Here is a 27,285-nt window from a genome sequence, read left to right on the forward strand (position 1 = left end):
TTGTTTGTTCTCGAAGCCATGCATGGCTGTTTATAACATATATGATCATCATGGTTGTCCTCTATCTGCAGTTTCTTCTTAGAGACAATGAGTTTGTATGAATGGTGGCCGGTAATAACACGGTCCACCTGCTGCTCTGATGAATGGAAAAGGATTCATTGTGTATCGAATTTGAGACTTCCAAGTGTGAGAGAGAGAAAAATGTACGGAGCTAATAATAATTGCTTATATAAATAATTATAAGATGTTATTTATATATCTATTTTTTTTTCAAATACCATCACATAAAAATTTGAGTGATAAATATTAATTTTAATTCTGACACAAATTATCTGAATTTATTCTTGTCCGTATCTGTTTACGGCTGCAAATAATTTAAAGAAATGAAAAGGAAAAAAAGAAAAGAAAAATGCTGCTCTTTTCGCTGGAATTTTTAATTTTTTTAAAATTTTTTTACTTAATAATTAAGAAAATAATTTTTAATGATGTTGTAATTTTTTTTTTTAAATATAAAAAATATATATATATATATAATTTTGTATTCGCAATCTGTCTCAACTCATCTCACTACTATTCATTATTATTTATCAATTTTAATTCATAAATTTTATTACTATTCACAATCTATCTCATTACTATTCATAATCCATCTCAACTCATCTTCGAATTCAAACTACGTATAAATATTACGTGGGCAAAACCCCCCTCAACCATGCGTTAGAAAACGTCGTTAAAATTAACGGCTCCCGACAGATCGTAAGTGACCAACAACACATTCGGACGTCGTTATGAACACCCGTCTAACACCACTTCACTTCCCCCTCCCCTTCTCATGTCTTCCCCAACGTCTAAGGAAGAGCACCCGGCCCATGCCTGTCTCTCTAAGCTTTGACCGTTTGGGCTCTGAAAAGAAAGGTACGGTTCAATTACGTCTGGTTCGGGTTTTGGATGTTCGAGTACGGAGTAATCTTCTCTCCGATGACGTTATATTTAAGCTGATTACATATATGTATGTATAGATATTGATTATCGAATCCCATGACTTTAGGCTTTTTTTTTTTTTTTTGGTAATCTCACGTACTTTGTTTGATTTCTGTGTTTTTCACAACGTTATCTGATTTTGACTGTGAAGTTCGCTTTTTAAGCTGTATTCTCGGATCTCCCTGAGCTCTGCAGTGTTTGAAATTCTATTAGCTTTTGTTTCTATTGCTATTTTTGGGGTTTCTGATTTGGACTCACTCTACGATGTCAATTTAATTTGTTAATCAAATTGTAGTAATTTTCTCAATTTTGTTTTCTCCATCGAAAACACATCCTTGAGGCGATTTCTTTTTAATTGTTCGTTGCACGCTGATTTTTGTGTTCTTTATCATATTGTTGATGGGCTATTTATTTATTTATTTTTGCTTTGGACTTCCTTGTAGAGTAGTGGTATCTGGATAATTAGTTGAGTTTGAACTTTGGAGAATGCGAGGATGGTTGTGCGATTGCTATTAGAACTTAAAAAGCTGTGGTGTCATTGATTATGGGGTCTGCTTGTTGTGTTGCTGCTAGAGATAACACTCCACCAAATGGATGGAGAGGGGAAAATTTGCATAGGAATGTTCAGTATTCTCCGACATGGAGCTTTCAATGGGATAACCCAGGGCGAGTAGCTGGTGAAGAGATTTCTATGGGTTGCTTCTCAGATGGGGTAGACCGGAATGGTCGATTGCGAATTAAATATGAGCCATCATATGCTGACGATGGGAGTCCAGTGGAATATTTTCAAAGATGTGCATGGCAGAAGTCTCCAAATTCTGAAGGAACTGCTGGGCAAGTGAGAACTCCTGCTTCAGGTACCTTCACAATGGCAGCTCTTTAAGTTTAATTGCATTTCCTATGATGTTTTATTGAGTTTCTTGTATATGCAATCTGACGTATATAAAATCAATTTTCTTGCTTTACTGTAGATGTGAGAGAGAGCCATTTTTTTTCTAAAATGGCGCAGTGTGTAAGGTTTTTTTTTTTTGTATGTAAAAATATAATTTTATTGTAATAACAATAGGCATAGCCCAAGTATACAGAAAATATATATGGAAAACGCCTAGCAACCACTAGGAACTAGATAAAGATACAAGCAAATTATGAAAAGTAGTCTCATTACCAATGATAATAGAAGCCCAATAAAATAAGGTGTTGAAAAAGAATCTCTTCAACTCATCTAAGGAATGCTCCCGATCTTCAAAACGCCTACCATTTCGCTCCATCCAAAGGCACCACATAATACAATGAGGAATCCTTTTCCACCCTGAAGAAATATGAGCATTATTCCAAAGACCACTCCAGCGCCTGAAAATATCCATTACTTCTAGGCATTACCCATGCTATACCAGTCCGGTTGAAGATATCGTCCCACATAAGTTACTGCCTATGGTTTAATATTTTAAGTGAATCCCTTGTTCAATTGGGAATATTAAGATCTTTTAATGTTTGTTAGATACGTTCTTTTAAAGATTCAACTATTTTCTTATCAATTATATATGAAGTTTTAGTTTCTTATGCATTTTTATTCCGCTCTTATTTTTGGAGTGACATATTTATGGGTTACGACACTGGAAATAAAGAGGAGCTTTTGATTCAATTGTTATCTCAGGAGATCATTATAGCTTGGTGATATAAATCAAGCTAGTGGAAGGCTTTAGGCATGTAATACCTAAGATTGTGTATAGGAAGTTGGTTCTTTAAATGATTTAAAGGAGATCCAATTTAATAGAGCAAATAGTGACTCTGCCTCAACAGAAGCTTCCACAGCCAAATCCCAACAGAAATGCATAACAGATTTGGTGGAATAGTGTGGAAAGATCTAGAATGATTCTTGTAACCAAATACATGCAAATATGTAATTTTCTCTATTATATTCTCATCTGAAATATAGGCTCAATAAAGCCAATAAATAATGTACTAGCCTTTGGCTATTTGTATTAGGGAAGTATGAAATCAAAAGAGAATTTCTGAGAAGTAAAAACCTCTGTGTGGCATTTTATCAAATAGGTGTAATGCATCTGTTCTATTCCTTCTTCACAATTATAATCTTGACTAGTCCTTTTTGAGTATAGGCTCACATGTACCGATAAAAAAAAAAAAAAAAAATAGTATATGCGCGGACTTTTCTTGGGTCATTATAAATTGTATCAAGCTAATCTCAAATACGACTTGATCAATGCCACAATGGAATGACCCAACAAGAATATTGGGGATTTAAGGGGGAGAATTTTATTTTATTTTTATTTTATAATATCCCAATTTGTGTATAGAAAGATGGTGAATTAGATTTCATATTTCTTGAGAGGGAGAAATTGGTAGATGGAGTCGGTGAAGACAGGCAAAAACTAGACTTTCGTGTAGATGCCCAAAAGTTGTTGACTACTAGGCAGGCTTCTTTGTTCCTCGGTGGTTACTTTTATGCAAACATTTACTTTATGTCTTATTGTATAGTGATGTTTAACTCCATATCAAACATAGAGATGATGTTGAATTTTTTAGCTCTGTAGGAAAAACCTGTTTTCATTTTCCTTTCCCCAAGAAGCTGGTTTTCATGGAGTCCTGACGAAGGGAGATTCTTTAGGATTTTGGATTTTCATGGATCTTTTTCCTAAAACCTTACTAAAATAGCGCACTAAACAACTAGGACAATGAGATCTGTTACCTATCAAAATGATGACCTCTCCAGTATTCCCTCTTCTCCACCCTCCCCTCCTCTCCCTCTCTAGCTTTTTGGTTGTAGATTTTGACCTTCAGTACCTGTGATGTGACTAATCTTTTTTCTGTCTATTGTCAGATCAATCATTTTCAAGGAATATTTCTATGGGCTTGAGTTTGGAGCAGGTAGAGCTTATCTAGTAGAGGCCGCTTTCTGGAATGATTTTGTGATTCTGTCATTCTCGTTATACCCTAAATTTAACTTTTCTCTTCACATTTCTCGATCATAATGCAGGTGAAGGAATCTCCAACAGGTTCATTTCCATCTCCGTTTAAGCCGTCACTTACAATGCCTTCTACTTCATCCTTGTTGTCGTCCCCTTTGTCATCCCAAAGTCATCTGCCTCCTGCGAGCTCTACCACGTCAAGGTGGCCCAGACGTTCTCCAGGACACCAGCTTTCAAGGCAAGTATCTGATAGCCAAATCCTTGGATTCAAGTCACCAGACAGCTACTCAGTTTCCAAAGAACGGCCCGACAGCTGCTCAGTTTCTGAAGAAAGGCCAGTGCTCCCAAGCAATGAATCGGCTAGGGGCTTCCGTGGGGGCTCTTCTGATGGCTGGTCTATGCATGGCTTCAATGGTCTCATGGCCACTTCTCGTAGAGAAAGGTGGTCTTTCGATAGTGATTTCTTTGGCTTTAATTACGAGAAGTTAACCCGATCCAGTAGCCGACTTTCTACTTCTTCCTCTGTTGATCTACAAAGATGTGGGGTTTGCTCGAAGCTCTTGACTGAGCAATCGTCATGGAGTGATCAAAAAATTATTTCCAATAATGAGCTTTCTGTAGTTGCTGTGCTAACTTGTGGGCATGTTTATCATGCTGAGTGTTTGGAGAATATGACTCCTGAAATTAGCAAATATGACCCAGCTTGCCCAGTTTGTACTTTTGGGGAGAAGCAGACCCTGAAATTTTCTGAAAAAGCACTGAAAGCTGAAATGGATTTGGAGGCTAGAAATAAGAGATCGAGGAACCAAGTTGTGGATACCTATCTTGATGGTAATTCTTTTGTCCTTGATCGCTTGAAAAATAGTGGATGCCAAGGGAAGGGTTCCAAGATGTTTCGCAGTTCTAGCTTGAAAGACTCCTTGGGGAAGCCTTTCTTGAGGCGGCACTTCTCATTTGGCTCAAAGGATTCTAAAGCCTTGTCTGAGAATCACTCTAATAGAAAGAAGGGGTTCTTCCGGGTGAAATCAAGCAAAGAATGAGCAAATTCTAAGCTGCGGTGAGCCTCCCCATCTCTTATGTGTTGCTTACGTCTATACACAAAAAAGCTAGTGCTTCTTTGTGGAATTGAAAGTATCAAGTTCAAACACTTAAAATCTCGTTCCATATGCACGTCCAAAAACACATCTCAATGTTGAAACTCAGTATTGTTTTTGCATACAGATTTCAGTGCGGGATCCCTACAATCTCAGTTGGAGGAGGAATTGCAAGATGTCTATCAACAAGATGTTGTGATGAAAAATCTACTGCTGCATACACGCTGAAGTCTCAACAGCATTAGGTTGAGGAGTTAGGCTGTAAAAAAAAATCTATAGAAGATAAATTCAATATAATAAGGAAAAAAAGTAGTAGTGATCAGATTCTTACTTTGTACAGATCAATTTGTTCATGCATTGACAAATATATGATTTGATCCAGATGGCTTCTGTATGGATCTGCCTAAAGGGCAACGTCATGCCCACTTACTTCCATTGTGCGTATTAGTGGAAGAGGGCTAGGCAATAGACCGATAATTCGATATCTTGTCGATGTTTACTCTTCACTTTTTTTTTAATTAAATCCTAGAGGCAAGTTTTCTGTTTTTTTTTTTTTTTTTTTTTTTGGGCCTTTAAATATATACTCAATTGATAGGAATATCAATCAGCATACAAAGAAAGGATAAAAATAGGGATGAAAAACATGATATCACCCTTTAACAATCAGAGAGTGTAAAGCAACCAAAAGAAAAAAAGGAGAAAATGGTAAAAGGAAGAGGGAAATGGGACCACAAGAGTGGTTTCAATTCCATAATTTCTTTCTTGATTTTGAGGTTACCATCTTACCGTGAAAATGGACATTTTTGCAGATGTTAGCAAGCTTTCTTATCCGAGTTGCATTATTCATCCTTACCCAAAAGCCAGAGCCATCAACATTTGTCACTCCGGAGACGAGTACGTGCCTTCTCGTGGCTAAGTTGGCAGTACCCTTCGTGGCTCTTTTGCAGTTTCTCAGTAAAGACACTTGTGAAATCCTTGTTACATGCAAAAAATACACACTTCTTCTCCGACTATATCCCATCTTCCATCTTTCATCTAAAACAAAAAGCTCAAGCTAGTAGCCTTAGCTCAAACCTGCTATTGCAAAAATGGCTCAAATACTAGATAAGGATGGCAACCGAATTCAGCTCACCGACGAAGATGGCAACCCGGTCCGATTAACTGATGAATATGGGAATCCCGTTCAACTTAAAGGTGTGGCTGTCGAGCCCGAAACGCTAGCTGCAACAACGGAGAAGGAGATTACCACAGGTGGTGGTGGTGGTGCTGCAGGTGAGCATGATGATCAGCAGGAGCAGGAGCAGGAGCAGGAGCAGGAGCATGAGGAGGTTTCTCGCTCCAGTAGCTCCAGCTCTGGCTCGGTGAGTAGAACATATTTAAATGACGCTAATTGCAGATAATCTATATTTTTGTTTTCTTTTTTTCTCTGGTCGTCTCTCTATGTTTGGTGTCAATTGCAGTACGAGGATGACGGATCACAAGGTCAAGGTGGGGAGGGTGAGAGTGGAGAAGGTAGAAGAAGGAAGAAGAAGGGATTAAAGGAGAAAATAAAGGAAAAGCTAACCAGTGGAAAGCACAAGGACGAGCACTCGCACTCCAACACCACAGAGATTTCTAGTACAACCACAACCACTGGATCCGAACACCAGGAACATGAGCAGAAAAGTATGATGGAGAAGATCAAGGACAAGTTATCTGGGCATCATATCAGTTAAGAACGTTGTAAAATGTGCATGTATGTGTTGTCTGCAATAGTTTGTGTTTCTTGTCGAGATGTGCAAGCAATATGTAGATCATGTATATATGTTCTGCAGGGGAGTCTGTCGTTGAGTTGTGTTCATAATTTTGCAGGGAAGATTGTGTAACGCAATTCGACATGTGATAATTTTATTTATAAAGTTTATTTCACTTTGTAGTTAGTTTTCTTCACCTTTGTACTTTATAAAGTACATCTCCCGCCCAAACATAGCTATGCGCTCACACCTAATGTGGTCGAATATATCTCCCGTCAAAGCAAAGTTATGTGTTCACACTTAATGCGGTTGAATACATCTCTTGCCTATCTCTTCAAGCTGATCTCTTTACCGCTTAGCACAAAACAAACAGAAAATCCAAGATCAAACAAGAAACCAGGAACTAATTTTCAAAATTTATTCTGCAGATTATTGACTTAAAGATTCTCAAGGCTTTCTTGTCTAGCAAATTGTCCTTAAGAATTGCGGGCATCTGTATGGGTTAAATCAGTAGCCTATAATTTAGCCTCAAGATAAGACCAAAAATCAAGTTAAAAGATAAAGTTAAGAAGATAGGACAAGTTGATTCAGGCTCCTAAGAGGAAAGGCAAACAGACTCCTAAAAAGAAAGAGACTCGGACTTCTAAAAGGAAAATGTTTTACAAGATAAGTTGGACCCAATCAAAGATATTTACCTCTATATGTATGAGGAGATCCCCACAAATTAGACGAACTCTCTAGAGGCTCTCCACAGAAGCTCCCTACATACAAATTCTACCATACAGAGCAATTCCAAGTGATATTCTCTAAATTCCTCCATTGTACTGTGAGATATGTGAACTATGAGAGATTGTAAAATATCCATTATAATGGATTTTGCCCCCAAATAACTCGTATACATAGGCTTTTATGCCGAACCACGTAAATCTGTCTCACTATATTTATTTCTATTTGTTTATTTGTTATTTATTTCATGAATGAACGCGAAGATCACTGTATCGAAACCCGAATCACCATCGTAAGCCGGAGATAATTCTTTCCTCCGTTTCAGTCTATCCTAAAAGGATTTGTTAAATCGATTGAAAATCGTTTTAATAATGATAAAAACTCAAAACCAGTAAGGTGTTATTACCATTTTTACACTAACCAATAGGAACTCAACACATATGAAATTTATTTGTCTTACAGTGGATCCTACCTTATTGAATTAGCTCTACTTCTTTCCCTGTCCTCTCCTCTCCAAACTTGTAGTCACTGCCCATTTCCAATCTTGTTTTGGTTTTTCTCTCACTGGAAATCTGGGATTGAAGGAAAACCAGACCCTACTAGAAACTTGAACCCCTCCCTTTGAAGTTCAAATCCCTCCCTAGTCCCTGCTACTCGATAAAAGTTGATGCCAATAAAGAATCAAAATAGCACTCCGCAAAGAATCAAAATCTCACATCAACACTGTACATTTTTTGAGAAAAATTTGGTTCATATATGTCGAACAAATGAAGGATACTCAACTATATTATTTAAAATGAGCACAAACGAAATATTTGTTACACGGCAAAGGAAGAAGGGAGCTGGAATGTGGACGTTGCAAAGGAGGAAACAACAATTCGCATACGGAATGTGGACACTGCAATTACAGCCTGTGAGACGGTGATACCTTGGATGGCCAAAACAAAGATCTACAGACGGAGATGAGATTGCTCTAGATCTCTTTAAGAGCCTCTCACAACGCAGGCAAAAGTAATTTCAATTACTGTAGAGAGAGAGAGAGAGACCATTTTCCTCAACTTGCAATCTGATCGTTTTGAATTTTTTCTCATTGGGAGTCTGGGACTAAAGGAATAGAGACGGGGGAAGAGGCCAACGGGGATGGAGAGAGAGAGAGAGAGAGAGAGAGAGAGAGAGAGGCACACAGAGGGGAATACAAAATGAAAAATGTGATCTACTGCATGTGGGTCTATTCTCTATGTTGCTAAAATCTATATGTGGCAGGTGCTCATTTGCTGGTGTAAAAATGGGTATGATACCAGACCGGTTCCAAGCGTATCCCTTTAATAATATACAATGTTGTGAATACAATTATTCATTTCAAAGGAATAAATATATTTTTATTCCTTATTTTTTGTTAAATATATCTTTTTTGTTAATAAGCTAAAATAATAGATAAAATCTAAGTTCCATTTCAATTTATTTTTCTTTTAAAAAAAAGGTGCTAGAAATTATGAACATAAAAAAAATGATGAGGTGAACTTGGTTAGACAACGTCGTTACTGTGATAAACGAGGTCCTGAAAATGGAGAGCCGTAGAGTTCAATGAACGTAGAGTTCAGTGTTTATATTGACAGAATCTTTCCATATTAAGAGCACAAAATCAACAATTCCTTTTATTCTTGTAATTGTTCCATATTTTTTTTAATTAGCATATCATTTCCTTACATGCACAGTTTCCATATAAAATCTAGCATAGTGTAGCTATATATATGGAACGACCCTCATTGTAAAATTTAGATCATTTGAATGAAAAGCTTGAACATTTTCTATATTTGACATGATATTAGACTAACCGATCCTTTCTCCATTGTCTCCATGACTTCTTCCAACCCTCCTCCCTCCCCTTACCTTCTTTACCCTTCAAATTCTCCTAGTCTTATTCTAGTCTCTGCTCTTCTTACAAAAGACAACTTTTCCAAATGGCAAAAAGCCATGACCCGAGCTCTAAACCCAAGAACAAACTCATCTTTGTTGATGACTCTCTTACCCCACCCGACACCAACTCAGCGAATTATACTCAATGGAATCGAACCAAGGACATGGTCCTTACTTGGCTTCTAAACTCCATTAGCCCCTCTATAGCAAATTCTCTCAAATTTCACACCAATCCTCGCGAAGTATGGCTCGACCTCCAATCTCATTTCTGCCATGAGAACAATGCTCGTATCTACCACCTCAAATATGAACTATCCTCCTTGCATCAAACCACGCATTATATTCATGAGTACTACAACCAAATTAAACAAATTTGGGATGAATTCAACCATCTACAAAAAAGCAATGACCTCAAAGACTTCCAACAGCAAGCCGAGGATGAACGGGTTTACTAGTTCTTGCTTGGCCTCAACGATTCCTTCTCCCAACTAAGAACACAAATTTTGGCCATGGATCCCCTTTCTCCCATCACCAAAATTTTTTCTATTCTGTTTTAGGAAGAGCAGCAGCGCCTACTTTAGATTTGGCCACCACCAGACCTCCTAATCTTCACCGCTCATTCCACCAAACCTCCCTTCGCTGCTCAGAGTGTGGCAAACTAGGCTACTCGCGCAAGCACTATTGACGGATTGTGGGATACCCACCAGGCCGTGATGCACGAAATCAGACCAGGCTCTCTCTCCTCGGTAAACCTCCCTCCACTCTCTCGCTGGTGGTCAACCAAGTGTCCCTCTCCTCCTCCTTGTCGCTACTGCCTGGCGTGTCTCTAGAAATGTACCAGAAGCTCATCGATCTGCTCAGTCTGAAACCCTCCTCAGCCAACTTTGTGGGTAACGTCTCTACCTCTCCCTCTTTTGATAACAATCGTGCGTGGGCCGTAGACAGTGGTGCCAGTGACCACATGTGCCATGACCGAAGCTTTTTTCACTGAGTTGGTGCCTCCCTCCCATGAGCAGCTCGTGAGATTACCCACTGGCCGCACTCTTCCAATTGAAGGTGTCGGCACTTGCTATTTGACCGAAACCCTCCTCTTGCACAAAGTCTGTTATGTCCCTCAATTCCAATTTAATCTTCTCTCTGTCCCTCAGCTTACTACTAATAATTCTTGTATTGTCTCTTTCTCTTCTACCAATTATTTTTTTCAGGACCCACATTCGACGAGACTGATTGGAGCGGGTGAGCTTTGCAATGGGTTTTATATGTATCGGCCCCAACCCATTATGACCCTCTCTGTACAAAATGGTGCTAATAAAGTCTTATGGCACCAAAGTCTAGGTCATCCTTCCCGCTTAAATATTCCTAGTCTTTTCAATAATGCTTGTATTCTTTCCGATTGTGATGTTTGTGCTCGTTCTAAATAGACTAGACTCCCTTTTTCTTCTTACGTTAATAAAAGTATTTTTGCTTTTAATTGTATTTTTTGTGATATATTGGGTGGATATCATACTTCTTCACTTTGTGTTGCTCATTATTTTCTTACCATAGTTGATGATTTTTCACACACTACTTGGATTTATCTCATGCGTTATAAATCTGAAACTTACACTCATCTCATGTATTTTTTTACACTTATATAAAATCAGTTCTATACCATAATTAAAATAATTAAAATTGATAATAGTCAAGAATTTATTTTCCACAAATTTTAAAACTACCTTCATGATCACGACATCATTTATGAATATATTTGTATTGAAACTCTACAATAAAATGACGTTACGAAACGTAAATATCGGCATCTCTTGAACAGGACTGTAAATGAACTGAGTTCGAGCGAGCATGAGGTGTGCAAGCTCGGCTCGTTCACTACTCAAGCCCAATTTGGGCTCGACTCGTTTATCAGCCGAGCCTATAAGAATTCAAGCTCAATTCGTGTACAAGGGAAATGAGTTCGAGTTCGATTTTGTTAACGACTCGAGCTCAAACTTGACTCGAGCTCGTCTCGCTAAAAATCTGAACCGGATAGAAAAGCATAACATTAGTGAAAAACAAAAAAGAAACAATAAAGGTCATTAATTTCGAATATATCAACATCCGTTTGGATTTGAACACCATCTCTTCGAATATATCAACATCCGTTTGGATTTACAAGAAAATCAACAACTTTTAAAAAAAATGTAAATTAATTCAGATTGAGATGTCTCCCCGTTCGCTCGCCCAAAATCCATGTCTCCCTCTTAGAAGCTTAGCTCGACCAAACCACCCTCTCCTCTGACAAAAGTCCTCCCTTCAGACCAAAAGCCATCCAAATGGTGCCGGAAAAGGTATCGGTCTGGTCAGATTTCTGAAGATGGAAGTGGGTTTAAGATTCTCGATGAGAACAAAGTGATGGACACTTCTGAACTGTTGCAGATCATGAAGTTAAAGAAACTCAGGATGATAAAGCCGTTCCATTTTCAACAGCCAATGAGAATTCTGATCAATTCAGGGGAGAGAGAGAGAATACGTAACTTTCTCTATTTTAGGCAAGTGTATGGATCAGAAGACTTCTGCCACAAGGTTATGACAGTTCTTCAATTTCGGGCAGTGAAAATGCAGAAGACAAAGTAGGGAAAAAAAATAAATAAAGTCACGTGCGCATGGTTTATTTTTTATTTTTATTTGTGTGACCAACTGCTTATACATATCTCGTGGATCCGTGCTATCTTGATTTGGATGGTGTGAATTTTGAAAAATGTTAAGAATATTCATTAATATAGTAATGAAAAAATAATAATAAAATATTAAATAGTAATAAAAAATAGATAAAAAATATTAAATAGTAAAAAAATAATAATAAAATAAAAAATAATAATAAGGGTACTTAAATACTTTCACTTATCAAATAAAAAATCATAAATATTAAATTGTTAATAGATCTTGAAAATGGTGAAGCAAAGTTTGTCGGCAGACTTTTCTATCCCTATGTGTACCCATCCATCCATTTGTTTATTTATTTAGCAGGTCCCAATATATTTTGATGAAGCACATGGGTGCTTTGGAAAGGGCAGTATATTTTATTGATTTAATTCTGCAATATTGTCACGGTGTATTTGTCGTATTTGAATTTTGTAATTCAAAGAGTTTATTTATTCTTATTCATCATTTTCTAATTATTAATAATATTTTTTTTTATCTCTAAATAACCTTGAAATTGATTCCATCCATATTTCCAGCCACGTATTTTCTATAAAATAGTTAAGATTCTTGATTATGTTTGAATTAGTTTATTGTCTTTATTGATTGAATTTTTTACTGCAGTATTGCACCTCTGGATATATTAATTCATGCCCGTATTAATTTATTTTATCATTCTAGTTATATTTTGGTACTTTAAATTTATCATTCCTTTTAAATTTGTTTCTATTATTTAATTTTATTCTTTTTATTACATAAGTCAATTCTTATGGAATGCAATCATAGATTTATTTTTGATACAATTTGACATTTCTACACTTAAAAAAAATATATTTGGAATCACGTCAATGACACTATTAGTATTGTTATTAATAACATTATTAGTAAGAACTCTGATTTCTTACAGTAATAAATCTAATATTTACGACACTCATATTTGCACCACCAATGACGGTAAAATTTTATTGTTAAAATCATATATCTTATTTCTATCTAAAATCATTTCACAAGGCATTTACATGTAGTTATAAATAGGTTTGTAGAAATGTTTGTATTATAGTTATCAATAGTTTGCAGATAATATATATGATATATGTTGTAAACATGGAGAAATTTTTTAAAATATAGACAAAACTCCATCTATTTATAGTTAAATATTTAAGATATAACAAAACTCATGAATTGGGGCGCTTACTAGTGTGTGTATATATATATATATATATATATATATATATAATATGGACCATATGGTATAATTTATAAACTTATAATGTTATATATTTATTGGACTCATGTATTCATCATAACTTCTAGTTCTATAAGCGTAGAAGTTAATATTATAAATTTATATATAGTATATGTAGTGGACTATAAGTAAGACTAAGTCTATATCATAATTATGAATATTATAAATTATATATATATATCTAACTTTTGGCTATTATATATATATATATATATTGTATTATATATGTATAAATATATACGAATCGAGCTTCATACGAGTTTATTCACGAACATTAATCAAACCGATCGAGCTTTATACGAGTTTATATCGTTTAATAATTGAGACTAATTCTATGTTTACGAACGACCTATTTAATATTCGATTCGAGTTGAATTCGAGCTGCCTGTCGAGTAGCCTGTTCATTTTACAGCCTTACTCCTGAATGTTGCTCGTAGTCTCCGTTTTCAAGCTCACTTGCCTTTGACTTTTTGGGGTGAATGTGTCTTCACCGTTGCTTATCTTATCAACCGTACCCCAAGTCGTATTCTTGATAATAAATCCCCCTTTGAAATTCTCTTCAATATTCCACCCACCTATGATCATCTTCACGTGTTCGGTTGTTTCTATTATGCTTAAACCCTTCATGCTTCTCGTAACAAATTTTCTCCTCACGCCTCTAAATGTGTCTTTCTTGGCTACCCTAGTAATCATAAAGCCTACGAGCTTTATAATCTCGACACCCAAGTCACTTTCTATTCACGTGATGTTACCTTCCATGAACACCAATTTTCATTTCAAGACATTCCTGATCTTTCTCATACATCTACACCTACACCCGTCGTCCCTCTTGTGAGATCCTTAAATTTTCGTGTGTTTTAATTCCCTATTTATTTATTTAAATGTGTTATTTTATTTATGTTTTATTATTTATCTTGGTGTATTTTCGGTTTGGGCTTTTGAATTGCAGTGTTTTTATTTTGTTTGGGTCGTGTGTGTGTTGTGACCAGCCTGTGTGTTTTGAAATGGCCCAACCCGTGTGCAATCTAAGCCCAGCCGGTGTGAGTTAGGAAACCAGCCCCTCCCCTTAGTAGAGCGACGCCATTTTGGAGAGGAACATTAGGTTTCCACCTCTTCCTTCCTGCGCCGCTTAGCTTATTCTTCTTCATTCTTATTTTCTTCTTCTTTCTTCCACCATTTTTCAGCTTCTTCTTGTTCTAGCAGCTGTTGTTGCCACCACCTTCTTTCCTCCACCTAATGGCAGCTTCGTGTCGTTCGGTAGTGGCTCCGAAGACTCATTGTCAAGCTACCGCTTCGCACGGCCACCATCTTCCACCTCATTCTTCTACGTGTCGTGCGGCAGTGAACTCTGAAGAGTTGCTGTCCAACTACCGTGCCACATGTCCGCACCTTGGCATTTCTCTTCTCCACGGATTACACTGTCATTTTTCGTCTTCTCTACCCGTGTGACACAAGGCCACCTTCACATCCACCTCGAGCTTCTATTGCATGTGAACTGTGTTGTCCTCTTCAATCAAACCGACTTACTCAATCTATATATAGGTCACGGGTTCCTCAATTAAATCTTCCGAGTTCCTCATCCTTCCTCTCTTGTATAAGCTATTTTCATCTCTAAATTTTTAGTTTATTGTGTTGTGAATTTTGTTGGTGAGTCCGAGAGTTTGTGAAGTGTTTGCCGTGTCTTGCTTTCTCCATAGAAGTTGAGCTTCACTTGGTTTCTTGGAAATTTTTATGCTTACCATGAGTTGATTTTCCATCTATTTTTCTAGACCGAATTCCTTTGAGAGAAAACCCACCAGAAATGCCACTGTTTTGCCCTTGAGTCACTGTTGCCTCCACTTTTTGCAACACCTCCATTCGCGTGATCTTCTAGAAATTTTCTATCTTCATGTAAGTAATTTTCCAACGCAACCCATGAGTTTTAAATAGCATTATTATAATTGGCATTTATTTATGAACTGTTGGTTTGTTGGAATTGGGCCTTGGGCTGTTGAAGTGTTGGGAATTAATTGCAGTTGAGGTTGGTGTTGGGCCGGATTGGAGGATGGGACTACACGTGTAGTTGGTTGTATACTGTGTATTTGTAACTGTTGTAAATTTATAAATGAGCAATTTAATATGTCATCCGATAACTGTTGTAATGCATATTTATTGTTTTTAATAAATTGTGCTATGAAGTCACGTTATTTGTTTGGAATTGAGACGGATTATGTGGGTGCGTGTGTATCACGACCCCAAGTTGAGATGGGGTATTATTTTGGTAGAGCTCCTTTGGTCACTCGGGAGCGAAACAGACTGGCGTGATATCCTCTGAGTTGTCGCAGGGCGACAACGGAAATGGACGAGACGATAACGCTCTCGTACTGATTCCGTGGCCTTTTGCTGGCGGGATTAGAGGATGCTTGGCCACGTACGCGTCGAGTGCGGAACTGGGCATCGCTCGTTACGAAGTCTCATGCATGGACGTTACCCGTGATGTGACGATGAGAGCCAGGGTGTGCGGACGGTCCATAGGAAAGACCGTGGTACATGCATAATAAAATAATAGTTATGACTGGGCCAAATGAGATTTTTGGCTTAAGTGATTAAAAGTGTAATTTTTGGAAAGAAGGAAATGTGGTTTTGTTTTCTTCATATTTGACCATATGTGCACGTAAGATTGTATTAATGTGTTTTAAATCTCTTAGATGTTGTTTTGCTTAAATTACTTACTGAAATGTCATAATCTCATTGTGGTGTATTACCCTACGGTTCCGTCTTATAATACCGTAAATTCTTATGCAGAGCCCGAGTATGAGCTCAAGGGACCGTTTCCGCCAAAGGCATGACTTGCAGATATGTTGATCAACGTTATGAGATTTGTTTCCCTTATGTTATTTATTTCTTTTAAATTATCTGTCGGATGACTTTATAAATCTTGTAAAGATATTTTACTGTTTTTGAATAATTTTGGTACTTAATAAAGAAAGACCTTTTTATTTCTCTGTTGCGAATATTATATTGTACACTTAGTACATGTTGTACACACTCTGAGCACTGGTCATTGGGGTGCATGATTCATGTAGTCATCATCCCGGTGTCACGAACTCTACAAAAATAACACGTGGGGTCGAGAGCGCCACACCTCTCCCAATCCCTGAGCCTATCTTACCATCAACTTCTCACACTCCTTCCATTACTACCCTCGTTCCACCTTCCCCTCCCACTTCCCTTCATCCTTGTAGCACCACTACTCGACCCGCATATCTCCAAGATTATGTCTGCTCAACCCTACACACAGAGCCCACGACATCCTCACCTACTGCACAGACCTCAGGTACTACTCATCCCTTATCTGATTTTCTTTCTTATTCTCGTTTTTCACCTTCTCACATTACTTTTTTAACTGCTCTCGCTACTTCTGTTGAACCTTCATGCTATTCCGCTACCCTTCGCCATTCCCTCTAGCATGAAACTATGTCTGCTGAACTTAGTGCCCTTGAGGCTAATTCCACCTAAACCCTTGAGCCACTACCGCCTGGTAAGAAACTCATTGACTGCAAATGGGTATTAAAAATCAAACTTAAGGCCGATGGTTCCGTTGAAAGATACAAAGCACGGCTACTCGCCAAAGGCTATACTCAAGTTGAAGGCCTTGACTACCATGAGACCTTTGCTCCCGTTGCCAAAATGACTACAATTCGGTGTCTATTGGTTGTTGTTGCTACTCAACAATAGATCATCCATCAACTTGACGTCAATAATGCATTCTTGCATGGTGATCTTGATGAGAAAGTTTATATGACACCGGTTATTGTCCCAAAGGGGAGACCTGTGTCTGTCGTCTCATCAAATCCCTCTACGGCTTCAAACAAGCCTCTTACAACTGATTTTTTAAACTAACAGCTGTGCTTCTTGATGCAGGTCTTTCCCAATCTTAGGCAGATAATTCTTTATTCACCTTGGTCACTTCTACCAGTATTACCATTGTTCTTGTCTACGTTGATGACATTCTGGTTGCTGTCAATGATCTCACCCATATTAAGATCTTTAAAGATGTTCTCTCTACACACTTCAAAACCAAAGATCTCGGTCCTCTCAAATATTTTATTGATCTTGAAGTTGCTCGTTCACCTCAAGGCATATTTTTCAATCAACGAAAATATGCTATTGATATTCTATCTGATAGTGGACAACTTGGTGCCCGGAGCGCTCCATTTCCCATGGAACAAAATTTGAAGCTCACCAACCATGATGGAACTCTTCTTCCTGATCCTTGTGCTTATCGACGACTCGTTGGACGTCTCATCTACTTGACCATAACCCGCCCTAATATTGTTTTTATAGTGAACATCCTCAATCAGTTTATGCATGCTCCTCGAGCTCCTCACATGCAAGCCACCACTCGTGTTCTCCGTTATATTAAAAACAGTTCAAGGTAAGATATTTTTTTCTCTTCCTCCAGCAGTTTACATATTACTGCTTACATTGATTCAGATTGGGCCAGCTGTCCCACCACTCGTCTCTCCACCACAGACTACTTCATCCAACTCGGTTCTAGCCCTATTTCCCGGCGTACAAAGAAACAGACAATAGTGACACATTCTTATGTCGAAGCTGCATATCGTGCCATGGCCGTCACTACTTACGAACTCACCTGGCTGAAAAAACTCCTCACTGATATTGGTATTTCTCATCCCGAGCTAGTTTACATTGTGACAATCAATCGGTTCTACACATCGCTCACAATCCTATATTTATGAATACATAAAATATATTGAGATTGATTGTCACCTCGTTCGTGACAAAATCTGATCAGGTCTCCTTACAGCTGTTCATACTTTCTTTTATGAGTAAGTCATCGACATCTTCATCAAAACCTTAGGACGGATCCTCTTCCACCATTTTCTCCGCAAATTAGGCTTTACATATCTCTATGCGCCAACTGGAGGGGCGTATTGACAGAATCCTTCCGTATTAACTATTAAGAGCATAAAAATTCCTTGATTCTTGTAATTGTTTCATATTAACATCTTTTACATTTGACAGTTCACTTCTCTCACTCTTCGAGTCTTCGGCCTCCACTGTCGCCCATCTCTCTGTCTCTCTGTCTTGATTGAAAACCTTGTGTTCGCAGTGGTAATGGTCACTCAGTCCTGCCTCGTCTCCCAAACCCCTTCATTCCTCTCCTTCTTTCCCAAAACTCCTATTCCCACTCCCACTCGCACCTCCTCATTCTCATTCTCATTCAACAAAGCCTCCAACCTTCGTTTCCCAATCTCTCTCTCTCGCCCAACCGCAATGGCCTCCAACTCCAACCTCTCAAATGACGTCCCCGATGCCCGTCAACAACTAGACTTTCTAGATTCCGAACTCGATCACTTTGCTAAGATCGCCAACAAGGTCGCCGACGCCGCCGGAGAAGTCAATCGGAGGTACTTCCGGAATAAATTCGAGATTCTTGTCAAGGAGGATCTGAGTAAGCTCTTCTTTCTTGGAGTGCGAAATCTGGGTGTTTGATTTTCGTTTGTTTTTTCCCTCAGTTAATTGCTGAGAAATTTCCAGGAAAAGGAAGATGAGAGAGATTTTGCTTGAATCTACAGATGATAGAGAGTATACGAGTGCTTTGTTTTTGGGTCGTTATTTTAATGAAAAAAGACGGAAAATGAGAAAAAGTCAGATTTTTTTTCCTCGGCAGAGAAGGTTAAAACCTAAATGTGAGTTGCTTGTGCTGCTTTGATGTTCCAATATTCCAATTACTCTCGTTAAGAGATCTAAATATGGTTTGTTGTGAATTGACTATTTTAAATTTGTTAGTTTGGATGTGAAACTCATCTCAATTCCTCATTATAATTTTTTTAAATTTTAACATAAAATATAATAAATAATTTAATTTTTTTAAATTTTAAAATAATAATAATAATATTTTATTATCTCAATTCAATTCAATATCTAAACACAACTTAATCACTCACAACAAACCACTCTCAATACAATCAAAGTGATTGGACTGAATAGAAAATTCAAGGCCTTATGCAGTTCTACTTATGTCCTGAACCTTTACTGGGTTTCTGAGAAAACCGAGGAAGGTAAAACAAAATCAAAATCGAATTTATGAACTTCTATGCTTTATGCTATTCTCATTTCCTTAAGTCGGGAGTACTCGCATTCTAGTCGACTTATGAGTGGTTTGTATTTAGAGATGATTTGTGAATAGTAGAATACAAGTTAAATTATTTATTATATTTTGTATGATAATTTGAGAAAGTTATTTTGAATTTTAAAAAAATTGAATTGTTTATTATATTTTGTGTGAAAATTTAAAAATATTATAATGATGAGTTGAGGTGGATTTTGAATGCAAACGAGACCCAATCAATCAGACTATTATTTACTTTCGTAATTCTAGATGATGGAAAATTAGAAAAAAAGATTTCTCTCTCTCCTCACTTATTAGGGGAAAAAATATCATGATCAGATAGGATTAATTATTTTATTTGGTCTAATTCTCTACATTAGGTCTTTTGTCATCGTTGTTCATATTTTATTCGATTTGCTGCAGGTCCTGTAACCATTGCAGATCAAGCAGCAGAGGAATCTATGGTTAAAATTATACTTGAGAATTTTCCTTCGCATGCAATGTACGTGATTATAATCTAAATACCATCCCATGTTTTTCTATCAAGCTAGTTGCGTCTAGACTTCATTCTCTCAAGTCTCATGGTATTAATCTAAAGAGAATTCCTTACGACCGGTCCTGCTGTTATTAGCCAAATAACAGTCTCCCAATCACATAGTTACACGTATAACTTCCACCACACTTATCCTAAACCAACAAACATCAGAAAAATGGCAATCTCTCTTCTGCGCGATTTTAACCCGAAGGAACTCCCCTCGCACCTCCCTTCGCCGAATCTCAACCCAAAGGAACTCTCCAGTCTCCACGAATCGCGTTGGCTTCGTCGAATCTCAACCCGAAGGAGAACTCCCCACAAATCGCGCTCACCTCCTTTGTCGAAGCTCAATCCGAAGGAAATCCAAAACCCCTAAATCTCAACTCCCAAATCTTCTCCTCGTGCCCTCATGAAACCCAGAGCCCATCCACGAGTCCACCGACATTGACCCTTCTCCTCAAACCACAATCTGTCAAATGTATTTGATTTTAAGAAAATAATTTTTCATTGTTGTTGTTGTGAATAATCGAATCGTCTGAGATAAAAGCTTACAAAAGTGGATTGAACGAACTAAAGATGAAGAATGAAGAATCGTTGGTATAAAGGAATAGAAAGGTCTTCGACACCGATGTTTGATGGCGCGAGGCAAGGAGTAGCAGTGCGGAGAGGGATGATGCCCACGCTGACGCCCACTCCAAGTGCAGTGGCGGGGTTGGAGCCGTTGATGGAATGAGGATCGGACATGATGGGGTTATGCTAATGGTGGTGGTTGTGGTGGAAAGATGAGGTAGGTGCGATGACGAAGAGGTCGCGTAGGCTCACCATGCCCATCTCCATGGACGCGAGGTCGTAATTGATTTGCCTGGAGGGCGCAGCAGACACATTCCAGTGGGTCCGGTGTTGGTTCCTGCGGCGGTAGGTCCGGCATTAAAGCCAAGGGAGAACTCATCCAGGGCGGCGCGGCCCGTGGCTGAAGAGGACGTAGCCGCCCAGTCTGTGAAGGCTCCAGAATCTGAAGGTAACCTCGTGAAGTCGAGCTCCGTTGAGGCTCTTGGTCAATCTCCGTCACACAGGTTGGGTAGGGGAATTTCTGGCGTTGGTGGCTTTGGTGGAAGAGGGAAGAAGAACAAATGAGGGGCTCGTGTCTTGGGTAGTGCAAATGAGGAAGGGGCTAGCTTGATTGTCTATGGTCTAGTGTATTTCTCTTTCAGTGTTTTTCCTTACGTGTCTTGAGTTGAATGGAGAGCTGTTTTTGTGGGATTAACAGCCGGACCTGTCTGAAGCGCTTCTCTAATCTAAATGCTATGTTATTAATATTTATTTTCCTTTCTATCATCTCCTTGACTATCAAATAGAAATACCAATCACAATGGGCTGAAGTGAGGTTGTGGATTGAAGAAAGATTGTGTGCGTTTTGTAAATTACCAATCCAAAACCAAAAGTGTCGAATTTCACAAATAAAAATGGAATTTTTTTGTTTCTTATTGCTAACTTATCAAAACATATGTAATCATAGTTATGGAGAGGAGAATGGATGGAGGTGCAAAGAGAAGTTTGCGGACTATGTTTGGGTTTTAGATCCAATAGATGGAACAAAGAGTTTCATCACTGGTATTTTTCTTCCTTTTTTTTTCATATATCATCATCATTAGGCTTAAGCCTTTTGAATTATACACAAATAATTCTATGCTACTATTTGTTCCAGGAAAACCCTTGTTCGGTACCCTAATTGCACTCCTATACAGGGGTAAACCAGTAAGTATACCTCAGCTCTTATACAGTGCATAATATTGAACTGGAATTTTGTGATTAATATAAAAGGTGGGTTTTTTTTTCTTTGAAATGTGAAACATAAAATTCTCTTTTTAATATGTTAAAAAAGTATGGGAGGAAGAAGGGAGGGAAATACATAGAATCCCAATGCATCCATGGGCTGTGCCCAAATCATTAGTGAAATACATATTGCCAACGGTATGTAGGGTTTTGTCTCTTTTGCATGGTATGTGGATAGTTCAACTTGTGAAATAGAGATAAACTTCTTAAAAACTATATGCATGTTCTTTTTTCAGATTCTTGGCATAATCGATCAGCCTATTCTGAGAGAAAGATGGATTGGGAGAAGTGGAAGGAAAACAACACTAAATGGACAAGAAGTGTCTACTCGCACTTGTGCAGAACTGTCACAAGCCTACTTGTATGACTAGTACATATTTCTTCTTCTAAAGAAAACAATAAACAAAACAAAAAAGTGCAGGAAATTAAATATCGGTTATTTTTTCTATGCATTTACATTTTATTGGGAAGATAGTGAAACTCTTTACGCATAATTTCTGTGATTAGTGGATCTATAACCTGTTTTCTTTTTGCATGCTTCCTTTCATTTTCTCTGTTTAGGTACACTACAAGTCCACATCTCTTCAGTGGAGATGCCGAAGCAGCATTTGTTCGTGTTAGAAACAAGGTCTATGGTTATCTGCTTAAACTTGATTTTGAAATGAGGTTGTATGTTGTATTAAAAATATTACCTAATAGTATCTGAGGATGTGCTTATGATTTAAAAAACTGTATGAAAATTATGATACTTCAGATTTTTTTAATGTTTTCAGTATTGCTTCTACTCATCTTTCCTCTCTACATCTGATGCTTCACCAGTATTTCTGACAAATTTTTTGGGCTGCTTTTAATCTGTGTCACCAGATGGCTTGCAGTATAAATTTGCCGATATTTTTAGAAAAACAAATGGCATTGTTCCGCACTATTCAATTAGATGTACCCTCTCTTGCATCGGGAAACAAATTGAAATACTTGTTCATTGATTCCTGATGTTCTTTGTAACGTTCTATGATCCACAGGTAAAAGTGCCATTATATGGCTGTGACTGCTATGCTTATGCTCTTTTGGCTTCTGGTTTTGTGGATCTAGTTGTTGAGTCTGGTTTAAAGGTAAGCTTCAGTCACTCTTGTTTTATATTGTTGATTTACTGTGACACACAGGACATATTTGGTTATGCGTATATCTCTATTATCAAGTGCTAGTAAATGTTCCTAGATTTTCAAGCTGGGACAAGTAGTGAATGGCATGGGTGGCACTGGTCAAATGGATATGTGTCCAGGTCTTTCTGAGAAAACAAATCGGCTGGAGAGAAATTTGTATTAATCTTTTGGTGGTTATTGGGGAAACTACCTGAATCATATTTTCAGAAATAACGACAGCAGGGTTTTTCTTTTTCTGTAATCCTTTTGCGCAATAATCATCTTATGCAGAACATATTGCTATCCTGCTCCTATCTGATCAAAATGGTAACTCTTTTTTCTCAGCCGTATGATTTCCTTTCGTTGATACCTGTGATAGAAGGTGCGGGGGGTGTTATAACCGATTGGAAAGGAAACCAGCTTCACTGGGAGGCGTCTCCAGATTCACGTGCAACAAGTATGCTAATTATCTGCCAAGTTTTCACTTTTTGATGCAGACTGTAAATTCATTTCGTTTTTTTTTTCCTGGGTGTATTTTTCATGGTCAAATCAAATTTGCATAGCGACATTTTGTTGCTTATTGCTTTATTTTCCAGGTTTTAACGTGGTGGCAGCTGGGGACAAACAGATTCACCAACAAGCTGTAGATTCATTACAATGGCAGTAAAGATTGAGTCGAACTAGAATATGTAAAAGCCAATGCCATTCCCGGGGGCCGGAGTCCTATCTTTGGGTTTAGATATCTATCTCGAATAGGATGTAGATGGACCAATAGGATTAAAAAAATAAGGAAAACACTATAGACGGAAAGGGATCCCACACATTGTGAGTGTACCACGTCTCCTCTTTTTCTTTTTCTTTTTTCCTTTCTTTTTTTTCCTTCTCCCGTGTGTCTCCCCTCCCCTCCTCCCCCTTTCCCTCTCTGCCTCCGCCTCCCTGTGGCTGCCATGGTGGTCAGGGACCACCTTAGGGCCGGCAGAAGCCACCGGTGGTCCAAGCGGCACCGTCCAGCGGGGGAATGGGAGCTCCCGTGCACGGCAAGCTCGTGGATTGCCGGCTGCTTCTGTTGGCCTTGAAGTGGTCCCCAACCACCATGGCGGCCATGAGGAGGTGGAGATAGAGAGGGAAAGGGGGAGGAAGGGAGGGGAGATGCACGGGAGAGGCGTTGCCGTGAGGGGAGGGGAGACGACGGCGGCTTCTGTCGGCCCTGAGGTGGTCTTCGACCACTATGGTGGCCACGGAGAAGGTGGAAGCAGGCGGAGACGCACGGGAAAGGGGAGACACACGGGGAGGGGGGGGGGGAGAAAGAAAAAAAAAAGTAGGTAGACGTGGCACACTTGCAGTATGTGGGATCCTTTTGTATTTGTAGCAGCCCTCAAAAAATAAACCACAAAAAGATCTCTTAGGAGGAACTGCATATTTTTCATTGTCTTTTAAAGCCTGTGTGCATCATGAAATGCAAGGGCAATTGTCAATTATACCACCATATGTAGAATTTCATAAGCCATATTCTCCTCCCACCATAACTATTTTGGGGCACGTGTCCCAATCTCAACGGGATACACATGTCTCAATCTCAACAGGTCCACCAAGCCAAATCCTCGTTACCAAACCTGCCTTCTGGTTCTCAACTTGTCCTGGACAAGATTTGGAACCCAAGATTGGGTTGTGTATGGATACAATGATAGACTAATAAAAACAAATGCTTTTTCATTGATCCAAGGGGTCTCTTTGTATGGTGGATTAGTAATTGGCCTGTGTATTTCTTCCTCGGACATGGATTGAATTTCAATAAGTTGATCCTGAAAAACAGATGATTTCTTAATGCAATATGATCGCCCAAAGTTTGGAATCGACGATTCCTGCTACTTTTTTTTAACTCTCTCAAGCTTGTGTGTGCGCGCGCGTGTCTATCAATTACAGGATGTGTCTGTATCTAGCATTACTCTATTTTAAAATATAAACTGTTAATAAAGAACAGTGAAATATGCTTGAAACTGTAAGCATGTTTAATTTATATGAGCTATATATCCCAGGAGTCAGGACTCGGGACGTTTTAAGCAAATGAAAAGCAGTGGCATTGATCTATGTTTCAACGTGTATGAAAAGGTTTACAAAGTCAACCCGAACGGCTCAAAAAGCCCAACGCTATTATAGTTTTAATTTAATCAAAACCAACCAACCACTTCTGATTTTATTGCAACTAGGGCTGTACAGAAAATTGTAAAACCGGCCGAGACCGAGTCAGACCGACCGCTGGAGCTCGGAACCGGCCGAAACCGGTAGGGAACCGGTCGGCCGTTGGTGATAAATCATCAAAACCGGCGTTGGCCGGTTCGGTTGCGGTTTGAACCAACCAAAAACCGAAAAACCGGCCGACGCCGTATATATATATATTTTTAAATATATTAATTTATTAAACGACGCCGTTTTACTTAAATAAGTGAAACGACGTCGTTTAATTCTTAAAGTTAGAAAAAAAAAATAACCGAAACGGCGCCGTTCAGCCCTAGGGCATATTTTGTCCCTTCGGGCTTCGCGGCTTCGCCCCCAAGGCCCCAACCCCCAGTCCCAGACTCACTCTCACAGACTCACTCTCACTCTCTTTCCGCCTCCCTCTCTCTCTCTCTCTCTCTCTCTCTCTCAGCTAACGATTTCGGCGTTTCGCAACGACGCCGTTTCGGACCTTCGGTTTCAACGACGCCAGCCACTCACGGCGAGTTCGAGTTCGAGCCGTGACGCCGCATCGCCACGACGCCGTCCACGACTCCAGCCACTCACGGCGAGACTTCCTCCGGCAAACCGACTCTCCATTGTTGTTTTTAGCATTTTAGGTATGATTTTCATACTTATTTATTTATAAGTATTTTTTATTTTTTTATTTAGAATCCAAGGATCAATTTTTGGATTAGGGTTTTTGTTTTCTGATTTGGTATTTCAATCTAGGGTTAGGGATTGTGTTTGCTTTGTTTGAGATGATTGAAATAGTGAATATCATTTTGATGAAGAATTTTGATTGATTTTCGCAGTGTGCATTGCCATTCACGGATTGAAATTTGGATGTAATTTTGTTGAAAAAAAATAATTTGTGATGTTTATTGAAAGTAAAATTTATGAATGTTTATGTTATAAATAATTTGTGATGTTTATTGAAAGTAAAATTTATGAATTTTATGTTATAAATAATTTGTGATGTTTATTGAAAGTAAAATAATTTGTGAGATTTATGAGCGATCTAAAATGTAGATTAGAATCTTAGATTTGTGATATTTGCCACGTTGCAAACTAGCTGCTGTGTAATTAACAATTGGGGTGATTTTTTGTTCTTTCTTGTTTTTACATGTTAGATGGATTCTTCGTCAAGTCCAATTGATCTTGATTCGAACTCCCAAATACCAAAACTCTCGACTTCAAGTGCCCCTAATAGTAGTAATTGTCCACTTCCTAAGAAACGGAAGGGGAAGGATCCGTCAATTGTTTGGGATCATTTTACAAAAGTTGAGAGTTGTTCCGTAGATGATCCTAAGGCCAAATGCAATTATTGTGGCAAGATATACGCTTGCCACTCGAAGAGGAACGGAACTTCAACTATGCAAAACCATCTACCTTCATGTCTCAAAAATCCTCATAAGCGTGGGCCTTTAGATAAATACCAAACAACATTGGCAGGTGAGGTATCCTCGGAGGGGTTTGGAGAGAGTGATAATTCTTTAAGAAATCTTGTAACTCATAAATATAGTGAGGAGGCTGTGAGGATGGCGCTTGCGGAGATGGTAATTCTCGATGAATTACCATTTAGAATTGTTGAAGGGCAAGGATTTAAGAAGATGGTTTGGTTGCTTGAACCTAGATTTAAAGTGCCATGTCGAGTGACGGTTGCAAGAGATTGTATGAAACTATTTGCATCTGAAAAAGCCAAACTTAAAAAGTTATTCAAAGATGGGGGAATGAGGATTTCATTAACTACCGATACGTGGACATCGGTACAAAATCTTAATTATATGTGTTTAACTGCCCATTTCATTGATAGTGATTGAAAATTACAGAAGAAAATTATAAATTTTTGTTTAATCCCTAATCATCGAGGGGATACCATTGGAAAATATGTTGAATCGTGCCTCCTTCATTGGGGCATTGATAAGATATTTAATGTTACTGTTGATAATGCTAGCTCAAATGATACTGCAATTGCATATTTGAGACATTTTTTGACGGAGAATATGTTGGAAGGGAAGTATATGCACATGAGATGTTGTGCTCATATTCTAAATCTTGTCGTGAATGAGGGTCTTAAGGAGTGTGATGATGCCATTACAATGGTTAGAAATGCTGTTAGATATGTGCGCTCCTCCCCTGCAAG

General features: G+C 38.4%; 3 protein-coding genes and 1 long non-coding RNA gene across 7 annotated transcripts; 3 read left to right on the plus strand and 1 right to left on the minus strand.

Annotated features, from left to right (window-relative positions):
• The first annotated feature begins 771 nt into the window (after nt 1-771).
• On the plus strand, nt 772-5,486 carry LOC121258466. 4 transcript variants are annotated; one of them, XM_041159978.1, is made up of 5 exons: nt 772-915; nt 1,555-1,838; nt 3,821-3,867; nt 3,977-4,965; nt 5,130-5,486. In XM_041159978.1, the coding sequence occupies exons 2-4, from the start codon at nt 1,673-1,675 to the stop codon at nt 4,946-4,948; spliced, it is 1,185 nt and encodes a 394-aa protein (XP_041015912.1). In that variant the 5' UTR covers nt 772-915; nt 1,555-1,672; the 3' UTR covers nt 4,949-4,965; nt 5,130-5,486. The 4 variants fall into 4 exon arrangements, with proteins under 4 accessions (XP_041015912.1, XP_041015910.1, XP_041015911.1 ...); XM_041159976.1 differs by having other exon boundaries at nt 802-915; nt 1,430-1,838; XM_041159977.1 differs by having other exon boundaries at nt 810-914; nt 1,423-1,838.
• LOC121258469 lies at nt 2,013-3,979 on the minus strand. The gene is made up of 2 exons (XR_005939411.1): nt 3,689-3,979; nt 2,013-2,331 (listed from the first exon to the last, which is right to left on the minus strand). It is a non-coding gene; the product is annotated as an uncharacterized LOC121258469 (long non-coding RNA).
• A 362-nt stretch (nt 5,487-5,848) lies between the features above and the next one.
• Nucleotides 5,849-6,921, plus strand: LOC121258468 (embryogenic cell protein 40-like). Its single transcript, XM_041159979.1, has 2 exons — nt 5,849-6,363; nt 6,463-6,921. Exons 1-2 carry the CDS (start codon nt 6,091-6,093, stop codon nt 6,715-6,717), a joined length of 528 nt encoding a protein of 175 aa, XP_041015913.1. The 5' UTR covers nt 5,849-6,090; the 3' UTR covers nt 6,718-6,921.
• A 2,306-nt stretch (nt 6,922-9,227) lies between these two features.
• Nucleotides 9,228-24,755, plus strand: LOC121257823 (bifunctional phosphatase IMPL2, chloroplastic-like). Its single transcript, XM_041159072.1, has 10 exons — nt 9,228-9,273; nt 18,320-18,758; nt 19,842-19,920; nt 21,470-21,564; nt 21,659-21,708; nt 22,023-22,147; nt 22,348-22,414; nt 22,806-22,895; nt 23,271-23,382; nt 23,522-24,755. The coding sequence occupies exons 2-10, from the start codon at nt 18,422-18,424 to the stop codon at nt 23,590-23,592; spliced, it is 1,026 nt and encodes a 341-aa protein (XP_041015006.1). The 5' UTR covers nt 9,228-9,273; nt 18,320-18,421; the 3' UTR covers nt 23,593-24,755.
• The last annotated feature ends 2,530 nt before the right edge of the window (nt 24,756-27,285 follow it).

This window comes from Juglans microcarpa x Juglans regia, chromosome 3S (genome assembly GCF_004785595.1).
Source record: "Juglans microcarpa x Juglans regia isolate MS1-56 chromosome 3S, Jm3101_v1.0, whole genome shotgun sequence".
NCBI lineage: Eukaryota > Viridiplantae > Streptophyta > Magnoliopsida > Fagales > Juglandaceae > Juglans > Juglans microcarpa x Juglans regia.